The sequence below is a fragment of the Dermacentor andersoni genome, chromosome 1, assembly GCF_023375885.2.
Source record: "Dermacentor andersoni chromosome 1, qqDerAnde1_hic_scaffold, whole genome shotgun sequence".
Lineage (NCBI taxonomy): Eukaryota > Metazoa > Arthropoda > Arachnida > Ixodida > Ixodidae > Dermacentor > Dermacentor andersoni.
The window spans coordinates 280,220,235-280,235,336 of NC_092814.1; the positions used below are offsets into that span (position 1 = coordinate 280,220,235).

General features: G+C 41.3%; 1 protein-coding gene across 1 annotated transcript in view; it reads right to left on the minus strand.

The window, feature by feature from the left end:
- Megf8 (multiple EGF like domains 8) overlaps nt 1-15,102 on the minus strand; it is a 221,282-nt gene that overhangs the window by 176,884 nt on the left and 29,296 nt on the right. The window contains exon 5 of the mRNA XM_050196139.2: nt 412-592. Coding sequence (XP_050052096.1) covers nt 412-592 — 181 coding nt within the window. The remainder of the gene's footprint in view (nt 1-411; nt 593-15,102) is intronic.

Consider the following 15,102-nt stretch of genomic DNA (forward strand, 5'->3'; position numbering starts at 1 on the left):
TTGCAAACAGCAAACATGTCCCGAGAAGTATATAATTACAGAGTTCCAGTGCATTGCAGTGCAAGCCCATATAATTTCTGATCCATGTGGTGTAGAGTAATGTTTTGTGACTCAATATGCATGCAGCTTTTGCTTCCAACAGTTTAAAGTAAAAAATCACAGTAATGAAGCTATATTATTATGCAGCACACACCAGCTAATCTTGTGTACTGTGGTTACTGAAGCATCATGTACTACCACATACAAGAAAAAGAGAATGTAAGAATCATGCTTCCACCCATTTTCTTCTATAGGGTAGAGCTGCCAGAAGTAGAACAGCTTTCCATATGTTGTCACACATGATAGGAGGCATGAGAGGCACACAAAAAAAGAGAATGCAAGATCTAGAAAAAATAAAGAGCAAACACTCACCGAATGCAGGCTCCAGAGGCTGAATCTGAATAAGCGTGTGTAATAGTGGTCGGTAAGAGAAAAGCCCAGAGGTCAGAGGACATGACTCCTCGGTAGCCTCCCAATACCAGGAGAGTGTGACCACGACGGAGAGCCATCACGTGAGAGTACACACCGGGACACCGATCACCGCGGCCATGACCTTAAACATTGTAAAATTAAGATGCATGTGTAGGTGCTTACAGGGTTAAGGCAAGCTCCATTGCCTTAAATAAGGGCAGAGACAAAAAAATTTGCCCAGTGAAGAAACCATTTCAAGTATGTACTGCCTTTTTTTTTTTTAGCCACTTGGTAATCGCTGCTAGCATTCTGTGAAAATGTTTGTGTAGGCCTAAAGGAATTTTTGTTTTCCTTTTTACAAACACCAAATCACAAGTTCCTCAAAGTGTACCTTGTTGCAACCATGAAATATCAAGCTCTATGTGTGCAAGTGCTCAAACCATCTGCCTTGTTAGAAGTACTGCCCACTGTGAGAAGAATGCCATTCAGTATGTAGTATTTTAGGTAAGACCAATAAAAAGTTATAGTAAGTGCTGCAGAGGACTGTTACACACATGAGTTTCAACTCAAACTACATTGATTTGCTGAACTGTCTGTAACATTGCTCAGGCTTTCTCGACAAATTATAAAATGCTGCTGATATAAAGCACAGCCTTCCTCAAAACAGCCCTACCTGCATTAACAAAAATGGTACCACTGATTCTCTGTAAGGTAACATTGCCGCATGAAGCAGGTGGTGGAGTTGATGAATATAGTGCTTTGTGGCGCAAGGGCTAAGTATGACCAAAGAGCGCCAGGCCAGTGATAATGAGTTAGAAGTGAAGTGATGAAGTACGAGCAATAGATTTGACGGGGCTGTAAAGGGGCCTAAAAGACGGTCGCTGTAAAGTGTGTAAAAGTTACATGTAATACAATTATGGCAATGACTATGAAGCATGCCAAGGACACGAAAGATACATTGTGAAAGAATTTACAACAATATACTAAAATTTGTCAGAAGCAAAAAATTTTCAAAGAGCACTACTGCCTTAACAGAGCCCTTGAAGCACAAGGACCTGAAGGCTTGTGCTACAGAAGGACTACTATCACAGCAGCATCCTCCCCAGTATCCTCCCCAGAGGATGCTGCTGTGATAGTAGTCCTTCTGTAGCACAAGCCTTCAGGTCCTTGCGCTTCAAGGGCTCTGTTAAGGCAGTAGTGCTCTTTGAAAATTTTTTGCTTCTGACAAATTCTGACAAAGGATGGGCTATTTACATGAAAAACAACATCGTTCAAGAAACCTAGGACAGCTTTGATGTTAAAAAGTGGTTCTTTACCAAGAAGCATAGCAGGATGGAGAGGGATACAATAGCGGTATGCTAGAGGGAAATGGTTTCTTCTCTCGCTTTTGGCTTTCTGACACTCCACAAACACGTGGAGTATGGTGAGCCTCTCACCACATCTACCACAGGTTGGAGGTTCATTGCCTGTCAGTAGAACACTGTGAGTACCATGTGTGTGTCCTATTCTGAGACAACAGGACAGAACATCAGTTCGTTGTGTTTTTGTAATAGAGGGCCAGAAACCTAACTTTGGCTTAATCAAGTGAAGCTTATTATTTGTTTCACTGTCCCATAAGTGTTGCCAGTGGATTCCCAGTTTCATTCGGAAAATAGGCTTGAGATCTGTGGCAGGAATAGCAGCAGTAGGACTAGCAGCTTGAGATGTAATTGATGTGGCCATTTGGTCTGCCAGCACATTACCTTCGATACATCTATGGCCAGGAGCCCAGCATATTATCACATGCCTATGCAATGAATAAATATTGCACAAGTATGAGTAAAGCTGAATGAAAACAGGATTTTTGTGTTTTCTTAAGAACATCAGTGCTTTTATGACACTTCACGAGTCTGTGAATATTACTGCTTTCTCCAGTTTCAATTTCCTTGTGTGTTTAACCGCAGATGTACTGCATAGGCTTCTGCAGTAAAGATACTTGTACATATAGGGGTTCAATACACCTGATTCAGAGAAAGAGGGACCAACAGCCACGTAAGACATGCCAACATGCGATTCTGATGCATTGTTCTCGGTAATTTTGTTATCATTAATCGATTCACATACTGTCAAGAAAAAATGCAAGAAAATCCTCTCCCTTCCTCAAAACCCTTGGTTAAATGCTAGCATACTAGCCAATATGCGGAAACGTGACAACCTATATAAAAAAACTAAAAGGCAACCTTTTAATGTCGCCCTCTCTGCACGATACAAAAAATTTTGCAACGCACTCAACAGCAAAATAAAGAATGCAAGGAAGAGCTACTATGAGCACAAACTTGGTCAGTCTGGCAGTAACTCAAGACAAAAGTGGCAAGCTTTAAATTCCCTTTTGCGCAGAAATGAACAACTCTCATTTATCGATACCATCACAAACGATCACATTACATATGATCAACCATTTGAGATAGCAAGAGCGTTCAGTGATGCCTTTTTTCCGAACAAACCAGTCATCAGTAGCCGTCCTTTGTCAATGACTCATGTGCCGCATTCATTTTTTCTTTACCCTACAACTCCCCATGAGGTTCTTGATGTCATTCGCAAGCTCAAAGTAACCAGTGCCGGTCTTGATAATATTCATCCTAGTAACATAAAACTAGTTGCTCATCTCATGTGTGATGTTTTATGTTTTATTATCAATTTAATATTCAGGACTGGCATTTTTCCATCTGAGCTGAAACGAGCAAAGGTAATTCCAGTTAAGAGAGGCGATCATTCATTACTAACAAATTACCGCCCAATATGTATACTGCCATTCTTTAGTAAAGTGACTGAAAAGTTGACTGTTACTCAATTAACCAATTACCTGTCTAAATTTAATATTCTTTCCAATTCTCAGTATGGTTTTCGTCCTGGCTATTCGACCGACCTTGCTTTTATCTCCATAACGGACCGCTTAAAGGAAGCTATTGATAAAGGGTATTTTGCTGGTTCAGTTTTTATTGATCTTACGAAAGCTTTTGACACTATTAACCATCACATTTTGTTTTTAAAGTTGGAAGCTCTAGGCATAACTGGACCAGCACTAATGTTACTACGAACCTATCTGCAGGATAGACATAACATAGTTAAAATTTCTAATGTTTTTTCCGAAGCTAAGGTTACTAACCTAGGGGTACCACGGGGTTTTATTCTCGGACCTTTATTATTTTTAATTTACATTAATGATCTGCCTGACTGTCTAACATCCTCACACTGTGTATTGTACGCCGACGACACAACAATTATTAACTACGATAAAAATATTTAATCCTTGGTTACTAAACTCAATAATGACTTGGCTAAGGTTACAAACTGGTTGTATAAATAATAATCTTGTTATTAATCCCTCGAAAACCAAGTTTATTGTATTTAATTCCCCGCAGAAACCATCTTGTTCAGTTCCATTGCCGATTCTTGGTTCCCATTTAATCCCTTCTAGCACTCATTGCTCATTCTTAGGGGTAGAACTAGACTCTAACCTCAAGTTTCATTATCATGTCTCGAATATTTAAATGAAAGTTGCTTACGGCATTCGGTTACTGATTAGAGCCCACCAATTCTTTAACTGTTCTACACTTGTCTCACTATATTACGCTTTTATACACTCACACATTAACTACTTGTTAATATGTTGGGGAAATACATATAATACTCACCTCAGTTCACTTCAAACTTTGCAAAACCAAGCAATTAGAATAGTCACCTCTAGTCCCTATATTACTAGAGCTCTCCGATTGCTACCCTCTAATAACATTCTGTCCGTCAAAGAAACTGTGTTGTATAATCTGGGTATACTTATTTTTAAGTTATTGAATAATGAAGTGCATGTATAATTCCTAAAACGTGCCTGATAAACGCTAATGTCACTAGATTTGCTTTACACAATAATCTCATTTTACCTCAGGTGCGCACCAACTATGGCAAACAGCGAGTTCATTTTGCAGCTTTTTCATTTTGGAATTCCATACCACTTTGCGTCAAAACTTCGCGTTCAACATCCATATTTAAAAAACACCTGAAAAATTTTTTTCTAACAGAAAATATTTAACATTAACTTTTTTTCTTTTCTTTTCTTCTTCTTTTTTTTTCTTCACCCTTATTACTTCAAATATTCTGCTGTTCTGATACCTTTCATTTTTATTAATAGTCATGTGTATTTCGAAGTTCTTTTTGTTGTTGTTTCTATTGTTGTATTTATGGTCATGTATATTTGAAATTTTTTTTTTGTATTGCATGTTTGGGTAAAATGTTTTGTCCATTACTGTTAAATTCGCTTAGTTCATTTAGTTTTGCTGCATTTGCTCTTTGCAATTGTATAATTTCCTTCGTTATATTTCTTGTAACTAACTCCTAATCTTGTTTTGCATTCTCCAGTACTTACTTTCTTCCATATTTGCTTATATATGATTTTAATATAGTTCTATTCGTTGCTTTATAAAATGCATATTTATAAATAACAGGAGGTCCCGATACAGTCATTGGCTATGGGACCTCTTTCTGTATATTATTTTATTTTATAACCTGTAATCTATAATGAATAAAATCAATTTCAAATTGGTGTAGAATTCAAAACAAGAGTACTTTGAATGGAGTTCATGGAAATGCATTCGAATTTCCAGCTCTGGTGCGTATTTTGCAACTGTTACAAAAGATATACCACATTCAATTACCTGCCACTCCCATGGCAGTAGCTGCTTCACTGGAGGCATTAAGCGATGTTCGAAGGGTGGGACATCCATTTCCATGCTAAGGTCCCTTACACACAGTGAAAAAGGCCGTCTCACAGAGGGTCGATTATAGAAAAGCTCAGTGCACGTCAAATCATTAATGGCTTTAGAACACGGATGTTCAAGATTAGAGTGCACTTTAAAGAAATATGTGAAGCTGATGTATGATCTCTGCAGATGGAGTGACCACTCCTTCGATTCTACATATAAGCTTTCAATGGGGCTTGTTCTGAAGGTGCCTGTAGCCAGGCAGATACCCAGATGGTGGACGGGATCCAGCATCTTTTGTGCGCTCAGGGCGGCAGAGTTGTGTACTATGGCATCATAGCCTAGCCATGATTGAATGAGGCTCTTGTATATATTCATTATACATTTCCTGTCGCTACCCCATGTTGTGTGAGATAGTATTTTCAGTAAGTTCATTGTTTTTAGACATTTCGCTTTGAGATATTTTATGTGTGGGATGAAAGTAAACTTAGAGTCAAGTATTACACCTAGAAATTTGTGCTCTTTGTTGACAGGTATTTGCTGTCCACATAGTTACACGCACAGATCTGGAACCAGGCCTCTCTTTCTTGTAAAAAAGAACACAAGAACTTTTGTGGGGGTTCACTTTAAATCAATTTTTTTCTGCCCACTCAGACACCTTGTTCAAGCCCTGCTGTACTTGCATCTCGCACACTGCAAGGTTACAGGATTTTAAGCTTATTTGAATGTCACCCACATAGACAGAATAAAAAATGGCTTGTGGTAATGAAGCACAAAGTGTGGTCATCTTAGCTATAAAGAGTGTGCAGCTGAGCACGCCTCCCTGAGGTACACCAGTTTCCTGCATAAATGGACGTGAAAATATGTTCCCGATTTTAACGCGGAGGGTACGATTGGACAAATAGCTTTCTATTAGGATTAGCATATTGGCACGGATGCCCATTCCCGACAAGTCTCTCAAGATTCAGTAGCACCACGTTGTGTCATATGCCTTCTCCATATCGAGGAATATGGATAAGAAAAACTGTTTGTGTACAAATGCGTCATGGATATTTCTCTCAATGCGCACAAGGTGATTGGTTGTGGATCTTCCTTCTCTGAATCCATACTGATAGGGATCAAGCATTTTGTTTAGGCCAAGGAAATGTATGAGCCGCCGATTAATCATGTTCTCAAGCAGCTTACAAAGGCAACTTGTGAGAGCTATCGGGCGGTAACTTGCCACCAACCTTGCTTCAAAATTGGGACCCCAATCGCTTCTTTCCATGCGGGTGGATGATATCCGGCAGCCCAAATAGTGTTCAAAAGCGCAAGTAGTGTCAGTTGTGTATCAGTGTGTACGTTCTTAATCATGTCATACATTATTCTATCAGGTCCTGGTGCAGAGCTCTTGCATGCGATCAAGGCAGCTCTCAGCTCGGCAATACTGAAAGGATGGTTATATGGCTCATTCAGTGTACATTTACAATCAAGTACAATCATTTCTGCTATTTGTTTGTGTTTTAGGAATAACTTCGAATAATGGATGGCGCTGAACACACGTGCAAAATGCTCTCCAAGAGCATCGGCCTGCTCGTCCAGGCTATGTCCTTTATCGTTCACCAAAGGTAATGGTTGAATTTGCTGTGCCTTGAACATTCTTACACCATCCCATAATTTATTCTCTTGTGTGTAAGAAGTGATACCTCATAGAAAGCTCACCCCGCTTTCTCTTTTTGCCTGTCATCGTGTGCGCCTCCCTTGTGATTTCATATGCTTGAATTAAATTAGATTCTTCACATTTGGCAATCAACTAAGTGTGCCCCATGCCCTATTCTGCCTCTCTCGTGCTTCTTTGCAATCTTCGTTCCACCAGGGGACACGTCTTCTGCATGAAAGACCATTTGTTTGTCGTATGCCCTTTTGTGCTGCGTCGATAATAAAATGAGTAAAGTATGATACGGCATCATCTATATTAGAATAGCCTAAAAAATCTTGTGATAAATAAGTAACCTCAGCATCGTGAAAGGAAAATCAAGTTGACTGACCACCTCTAGAAGGCAGTGAGAGTCTGTCGGATAGGAAATGGTTGTATTATATGAACTTCTCTCATAAAGAAGTCTCCTGCGACCTGCACTCATTTTTATCCAAGACTGGTGACGAGCTAAAGCCCAGAAATTATGTTCTTGTTGAGAAACATGAAGACTTCATACTATTTGCCAAATCATAGAAAGTAGTTTTTGTGGATCCAGTGATGAAGAGAAAGTCCTCGACCATTCCTTTTCAACTTTTGAAGGTGACAAAGTAATTTCTATTGTGCTCACGTACATAAGACAAAATGTGATGAAGACCTAGTCCTCCTACATTTCCTTTCCACTCAAGAAAAAATTGCATGGGGGAATTTATGCTCAAGATCAATTGTCGTTACTGAAGTAGGTGTACTAATGAACTTTGTTGTCTCCTGCACTGACGATACAATAAGGCCTTCTATATCAGGTGGCGAAGTGATGCCACCACAATGCTGTTTAACATCTATACGGAAAGTGGACCAATCGGCGCAGTGCATGGCAGATGCGGCAGATAGTACAAACGACTTCATCTGCCCATATACTGGTGTACGGTCAAACTTCATACCACCAATTACATCTTTCAGGATACACTAACCTATCATCTTGTGAAGACCAAAGTGTTCATTTGTGTACACTATAGCATAACTACGTCCGGCGTATGCTTGACCTAGATGACAGCAACGAATAGATTTGTGTGATATTGAAACTTAGTTGACATATTTTTGATTATCAGCACCTACCCACCTCCTAGACAAAGACTTGACCTTTTCTACCTATCATCTTTGTTGCAAATTTCCACAGGCCCTCATAATGGTACTGGAGATTTCAATGCCCACCATCCTCAGTGGACAATTGCTGCAATGAACAGCCATAATGGGAGCTTGAGAGATTTCATGGACAAAAGGGCTTGACCATTATCAACGACTGATTTCCCACCTACATCCACAACACTTCTTACAGCAGCTTCTTGGACCTCACATTTTTATCTCAAAGCTCCCTGCCCTGTGTTAGCTGGTGTTAAGACATGGAAACACAAAGGAGCTCATGGGTGTATTACTGTGTACATACATACACTTTAATACTACATGCTATATTTCAGAGGCCTACTTCATATGTAATCACATCCAGATTTATTTCAGCACCATATGCTACCCTCACTTTTGCCATTAGTACTAATGCCAGTTTTCATACACTTATCCTTTTTGGTATTCCTTACACATTTTATAATAAATTGCAAACTTTATGCAATCTCCAATGCACAATTGACATGCAATTTGTTTGCCATTTATGATCATAATGGCAAACGATGAGCTGCACGCTACCAGGAATAGGGTATACAGTAGAACCAGTGCAATATCTTTTCACAGGGCCATGTGACAGAACATAGTGCCAAAGGAACAGATTATCCAAACATGTTGTTAGCATCATGAGAATCAGACTTTGGTGACGTTTTAACTGAGAAAACCTATGATTGAGAAACATGTTAGTGGAGTCCTATTGTAAAAAGAGTGCTACTATACTTGCAGAACATGCGTGTACCAAACAATGAGCTGCTTAGTAGATAAGGTTTCGGTAACTTGTGCCGAGCCTTAAAAAAAACGCAGATGCACACTAGGCAGACACAACCAACACAGTGTCATTCACTGCCAGTTTGCACAATTCAAGAATTTTTTTCTGTGATTCTAGCAGCTTTATAAACAAAAATTATTTAGCTAAATTTTTACCCACTGTCTTCATCAAAAAACCTCAGATGAAAAAATTGTAGACCTCATTAAAAAACATCCTAATCAGCTACTTCCATCAATACAACTCTTAGAATTTTAATTATTCCAAGCTCAAACAGAAAGCCACAGATTAAATAAAGTGTCACATGAGTAAGTGCTTACAAGAAGTGATGTTGACGCTTTCAAACATGTTTCAACTAAATGATTGCTTCTACACATAGACAGCATGTACTCATAAGCTGTGACAGTCCTAGATACAAGATGGCAGTCATAACATCCCAATTTTCAAAGATAATTTATGTGCTGAAGTGATGTCACCATGCAAGATTGCAACAGACAGCGCATGGCAAATCTTTAAAACTTGTCACCTTTTTTGCTACTGACAGAATGCAGAAAGGGCATGAGGGTGTCTTTGTAGTGGATGGCGATGTGGTCATGGCTGCTGCCTTCTATGCATTATTTTTGCTCACAGCCTATAGATACGTTCCAAGTTTCCCCTTGTGGGGATGTGCGAGTCTCGCGCGTCCCCAGATATCTTGTTTTCCCCCATCTCCTGCAATCCCGCTTCGCCGCGTGGCCTCCGTGACGCCCGCGGCGGTCGATGTGGTTGAAGCGCAGCGCGAGAGATGGCGCGAGTGTCGCGCCGCTGCGGGGTTACTTGGGTGCGGGTAAGACAAGGCGCTCTCTCTTGGATTTGGGACAGCGAACGGGACGGACGTGCCGTGCCACGCGTGCGCCGACCCATGCTTCTGCGAGACCGTCTCGCGTGACAGTACGCGCGAACGACCAGGCGTTGGGATCCAGCATGGGGCAAACATATTCGCTCGCTATCCGGTCGCGGTGAGTCGGACTTCTAGATTTGTCGCGCGCCCATCGGCATGTTTTGTGGATAGCAACTCGGCTAGCTGGCATTGATCTATGAAAGGTGCAATAAATGCCCTTGTGATTGTTTGCACTACTGTGTTGTCTTTCCTTTGTCCCAAGAGCACGGGAGGAGAACCCCACACCCTGCAGCATAGATCTTTCATTCAAACCTTTTTTCAAGGCATAAACATTGCTGTATGCAATTATCTAGTCATGTGGAAGGTTAAAAACCTCATTTACTCCCTTTACAGCTTTATAAACTTATAGCCCCAATAGCTATCTTCGTTAAAACCATTCAATGAAATATTTTTAAACATGCTTTACAACTTTTGCATTGAAGGTTTCGTGCTTATATTGTTACTTAAGAGGTTAAATAGTTTCTCTACTCTAATTAGACATTTGCTGCTCAACAGAACAGTGAATACTCCACAGGCTTTATTCACAACCACGCTTAACAGGTTGCTCCAAGGAAGCATTGTCCAACTTATATTTTCTTTTGTTCCTTCACCATGAATACTGAATGTCACTATCTCAAATTTGTGGTAGTTTTAAATACACATTACTTGAGCATAGCAGCCATTTAATATTTGCAACAAAGTAAAAGCTGCATATGTCTAATGTGAGGTAGCATGTATTCATCTGATACTCTCAAATCAGCGGAGGATAGCTATTAACTTGGCACTGTAAGTTGATATTTCTTCAGCCAATAACCCATGTCATTGTGCCATACCATTTGGAGAACATATTTGGAGCAGCTTTGGCCTAATTGCTTTTATATGGTTATTACTGAAAGTCTTCCAATAGCTTACTGCACCCGTTTGTAGCAATTGCTACAAAGGAAACCCGTACAGGTTCCTCGAAAGAAAAGCCTTGCAGTTGAAGAAAAATTCGTCCTGGTCCGGGACTCAAATCCAGGACCACCGCCTTTCCGGGGCAGCCGCTCTGCCATCTGAGCTAACAAGGCGGCTAGCAGATGGCAGGGTGAAGTCGAATTTGTCAACAACTCGAAGCAAAGGCAAGAGTTTGATGTAATAGTTCTGCAGAAACCCGGAAGGTGGAGAGAAGTAATTAATAAAGGGAAAATCAGACATCCACCTGTTCGTAGCAATTGCTACAAAGGAAACCCGTACAGGTTCCCCGAAAGAAAAGCCTCGGAGTTGAAGAAAAATTCGTCCTGGTCCGGGACTCGAGCCCAGGACCAACACCTTTCAGGGGCAGCAGCTATACCATCTGAGCCAACCAGGCGGCTAGCAGATGGCAGGGCAGGGCCCTTTATTAATTACTTCTCTCCACCTTGCGGGTTTCCGCAGAACTATTACGTCAAGCTTACTGCAGCTTAATGTTGACAAGGTTATAAAGTGTAGCAGCTGAAATTTACTATTTTGAATTTTTCTATACACTTCTAGGAGGGGCCAAAGCCCATTCACGACCAAGATCTTGGTGTGCAGACTCCAGAGCCTTCCTTATTCATTTGACAACTACATTTTCTGAATGCAGCTGTTCACAGAGGAATCACCTTTAACCTTTCATAAATATGTAACAAGGGTGCAAAAATTGTCTAAAATAGCTGTACTGAAAAATAAAGGGCCCTACCTACTATGTCATGTGTGATGCCAGAATGGAAGTACAAAGGCAACTGGCACAGGGATTAATACATGCAAGGGTAAGGGCATCACATGATGGCGAATGACCATTTTCTCGTTGATTTTAGAGCACCACTCTTAGGCGGCCGTTCCTGCGGCGAGCATCGGCGTCACTTGTATCCGAGCGAACGAACACACCAAAAGTGGCAAAAGAGAAAAGGCGCGAGGAGAAAGGTGTAGAGGAGGGTGCAGCAGAACTATGAAGTGGAACGCAAAGGAGGGTATGGTGAAAGGGTGAGGAGGAAAGTGGAGTGCCAGTGGTGACCAGGCATGTGGCGAGCGCGGAAACAAAGCGCTGGCATGGGCTTCGGGCCGACTGCACATGCGCAATTTCACCTGTGGTTCCGCCGCCACCGCTAGACAATGCGCTCCATGCGAGCTACGCGTTCCCATGTTCACGCTTTCTTTCTGAACGAGTGAGGCAACTGGTGGAAATGTTGCTAAACGAGCTGCCCAAGCAGAGGCTCAGAACCGCCGCCGAGAGCACCCTTTTGTTTAGTGTCAAATTCTTTGCCACAATATATTGTGAATTCAAAACACCTAAACAGCTGCACTCAAAATTCGCATTACAAAGTATCGTAATCATCAGTGAAATTTTTTAAAGCGAAGCTTCTTTTGCCTCTTCCTTCAACTTTCCCACTGCTGCTGCTGGTGCTGCTGCTGTGGCGCACACCGAGTCCGGGGGTGGTTGAGAGCGTGTATATAGATGACAGGCGCAAGCAAGAGAGGAAAGGCGACGGGAGAGACGGAAGAAACGCGTTGAATGTGCACAATACCCTCTGGAGCTGCCTGGCAGTCGCCACAATGGCTGCTTGGCAACTGTAATTATCTGTGACTCGCCTCAGAAGCATTGCAGAAAGTGCAGTGCTTCCCTTTCTACTAACGTGTGAGGCCAGAGGGGACACAGATAGAACTGTAGAGAGAAGAAAAAGGAGAAGAAGGAGAGGGAGGAGATGAGGCTGTTCCCATACAAGAGAAGGGGAGGTGACGTGAGAAGGCAAGGAAACCCCACTACTATACGACAGCGGTTGCGGGGACACAGGATAAGCTTAAGTTCAAGGTACGGTACAGTACGTCGCTGCTATTTCTGAAAAATAAACGGCATGCAAATATGTCAAGCGGGCAACTTACGCGGGGCATGCAAAAGCAGAGCCGCATTAATTAAAGCGCACCGCAGGGTCCAGGAGACACTATGGAAGCGGTCGATCGTCAGATCAACACTTCTGTGCCCGCCGCATTAGCTTTGCGGCTATGGCATTGCTAGAGGTCGTGGATTTGATCCCAATCGCGGCAGCCGCATCCCGATGGGGGCGAAATAGAAAACGCACATGCACTTAGACTTTGGGACAGCGTAAAGGACATCACGGTGTCAAAACTAATACGGAGTCTGCCACTACGGCGTACCTCATAATCTGAGTGTGGTTTTGGCATGTACAGCCCTATAATCCAATTCAAGTTTAATAATTCTGCCACAATGCGATGTGCCATGTGAGGCAATGACAATGTTCAACCATTTCAGAGGTTATAAAATATGGCGTACAACAATGCCTCAAGTAAACACCTCTCCCTGTGTGTTCTGTGTACTACGCAGACAAACAGCAGTGGTGCACACAAGGTAACGTTTAACATAAACTGTGTGTTAGCCTAAATGTTGAAGAAATTAAGCTTTCGCTGTCAACATCACCACTAATTATCGCCAATCAAAGCATCCAGCACGAAAAGCTTCGCTAACATCAATTCCCACAGCACGTGGGATCTGCACATTTTTTACTAAGAAACTTCTAGAAGAATTATACAAAGACCTCATGCCAAGAAGCAGCAAGATACGAACTCAAGCTAGATTATTAGGAGTGTTTCTGAAATGGCAAATGTGTATGCCAGAAAATTACCTAAAAGTAAATATGAAAGGCAGGTCACAGATTGGGATGACTAACAAATGTTAATTATTTGCTAACCAAGTTAGTGAAATCTGGGACACCACATGATGATCATATCATTGCTGCTACAGTTTTAACACAAAAGAAACTGAAAATGAGCCCGTGGGGCTTCAATTTAGATTTTTACTACTAATAAGTAATCTTTTTGTGCTTAATGAATGCTGCAAGAGTTCCAAAAGCATGATGTGCCAGCACAACCCAGTAAATTGTTTTAACTATGGTGTCCTTCTAATTCTGCAAATAAAGCAATGATGCCAAGAAAGCACGTATAAAGAGTCAGCCAGTCAACAACAGATCAACACCTATTTCCAACCTGCAATCTCAAACTTTACAAACTGTAGCCTATTCACTGGTAACGGAATACAAAAATAGCTGACTAAATTATAATACCCTTGACTATTGTTCAGTATTTCTCAATTTCATGGCACTTGACCCAAAGAGCACTCCACTTCTGCAACAAAAGAGAGGATGTGGAGCTAAAATCTGGATATTCACTAAAAATATAAAGTTTTAAATTTATATTGTTTTGGATTTCTCAACTTAATTAATAAAGAAGATTCTCAAAAAGGTTGGTTGCTATCTGTGCTGTAGAACAGAAGAAAATTACCATTTTGCATGTGATGATGGCATGCACATGCCAACAAAAACACCCATGAATGCTGTCGTCAAAATGCAGCCACGAAGCACAAGAGAAACTGAACTTGGAATGAATGTCCTTGTTCGAAAGATAATTCTTTGCACTTTTTGGCTTAAAAGACCTACCGAGGCTGCAGCATGACTTGCAGAAAAAGTGCTAGAAAAAGTCTGTGGCGAGTTGCGATTAAACAACAAACTAAAACTCAGTTTGGTGGGAAGAGAACAAAAAAAAAGAGGTATATATTCAATTGTGGTGAGTCCGGATTGATTGGCAAGCCAATAATGACACTCAGATTGGTGGATCATGCTTGGCAAATACTCGGATTGGAATTGGTCCTAGTTGATGCTGCCAAGTCCTCACAGCCAGCACCCATCGTCCAGGCTTTAACAGAGACATTGCCAAAAAGCTTATGCCTATTTACAACAAGCTTAGTAAGCCAGGGCTTCTTGCCCAATGTTCCAGGGTGCAGATGCAAAATGCAAATAAATCATCTAATGCTTTAGTGTGAAAAAGATGCCTGAAGACTGAGTTGGTGTCCCTGGGAATGGTGGAGACTGCAGCAGCCTTGGCTGTGCTTTAGTTCGAGGGTACAAAGCATAGAGAGAATTTCTGAGAAGCTGGAGCTGTATTATGAAGTGCAGACAAGCAAGCATATTGAGCAAGTTACTAAGACAAGCATCTCACAAACACAGATAAGGGCTCTTGACAGGTTTAAGATGTTAGGAAACAGGAGAAAGCTTAAAGCAGTTGCCGTTGAGCAATGTCGAGTACAAGACGAGGGCCCAAAATATGCAGCAAAAGCTTTTGATTGATAACAATGGCCCGGGAAATCAACTGGCACGCTTTGAAATCTTTCAAGTTTGTTATTCTCAGTTCACGCTTTTTCACCCAAACTCAGCATCCAGGAAAACTATGCTTTGCAAACCGCATTGGCAAGACATGCTTTAATGATGGTTTCTAGACTGAAATTTAACAAGGAGCATGACTATGTACTTCTTGAATTTCTAAGTTGCTTCAAAGAGGAAGAAAAATCCGATTTCTGACATACATTGAAAACAAGGAAGTA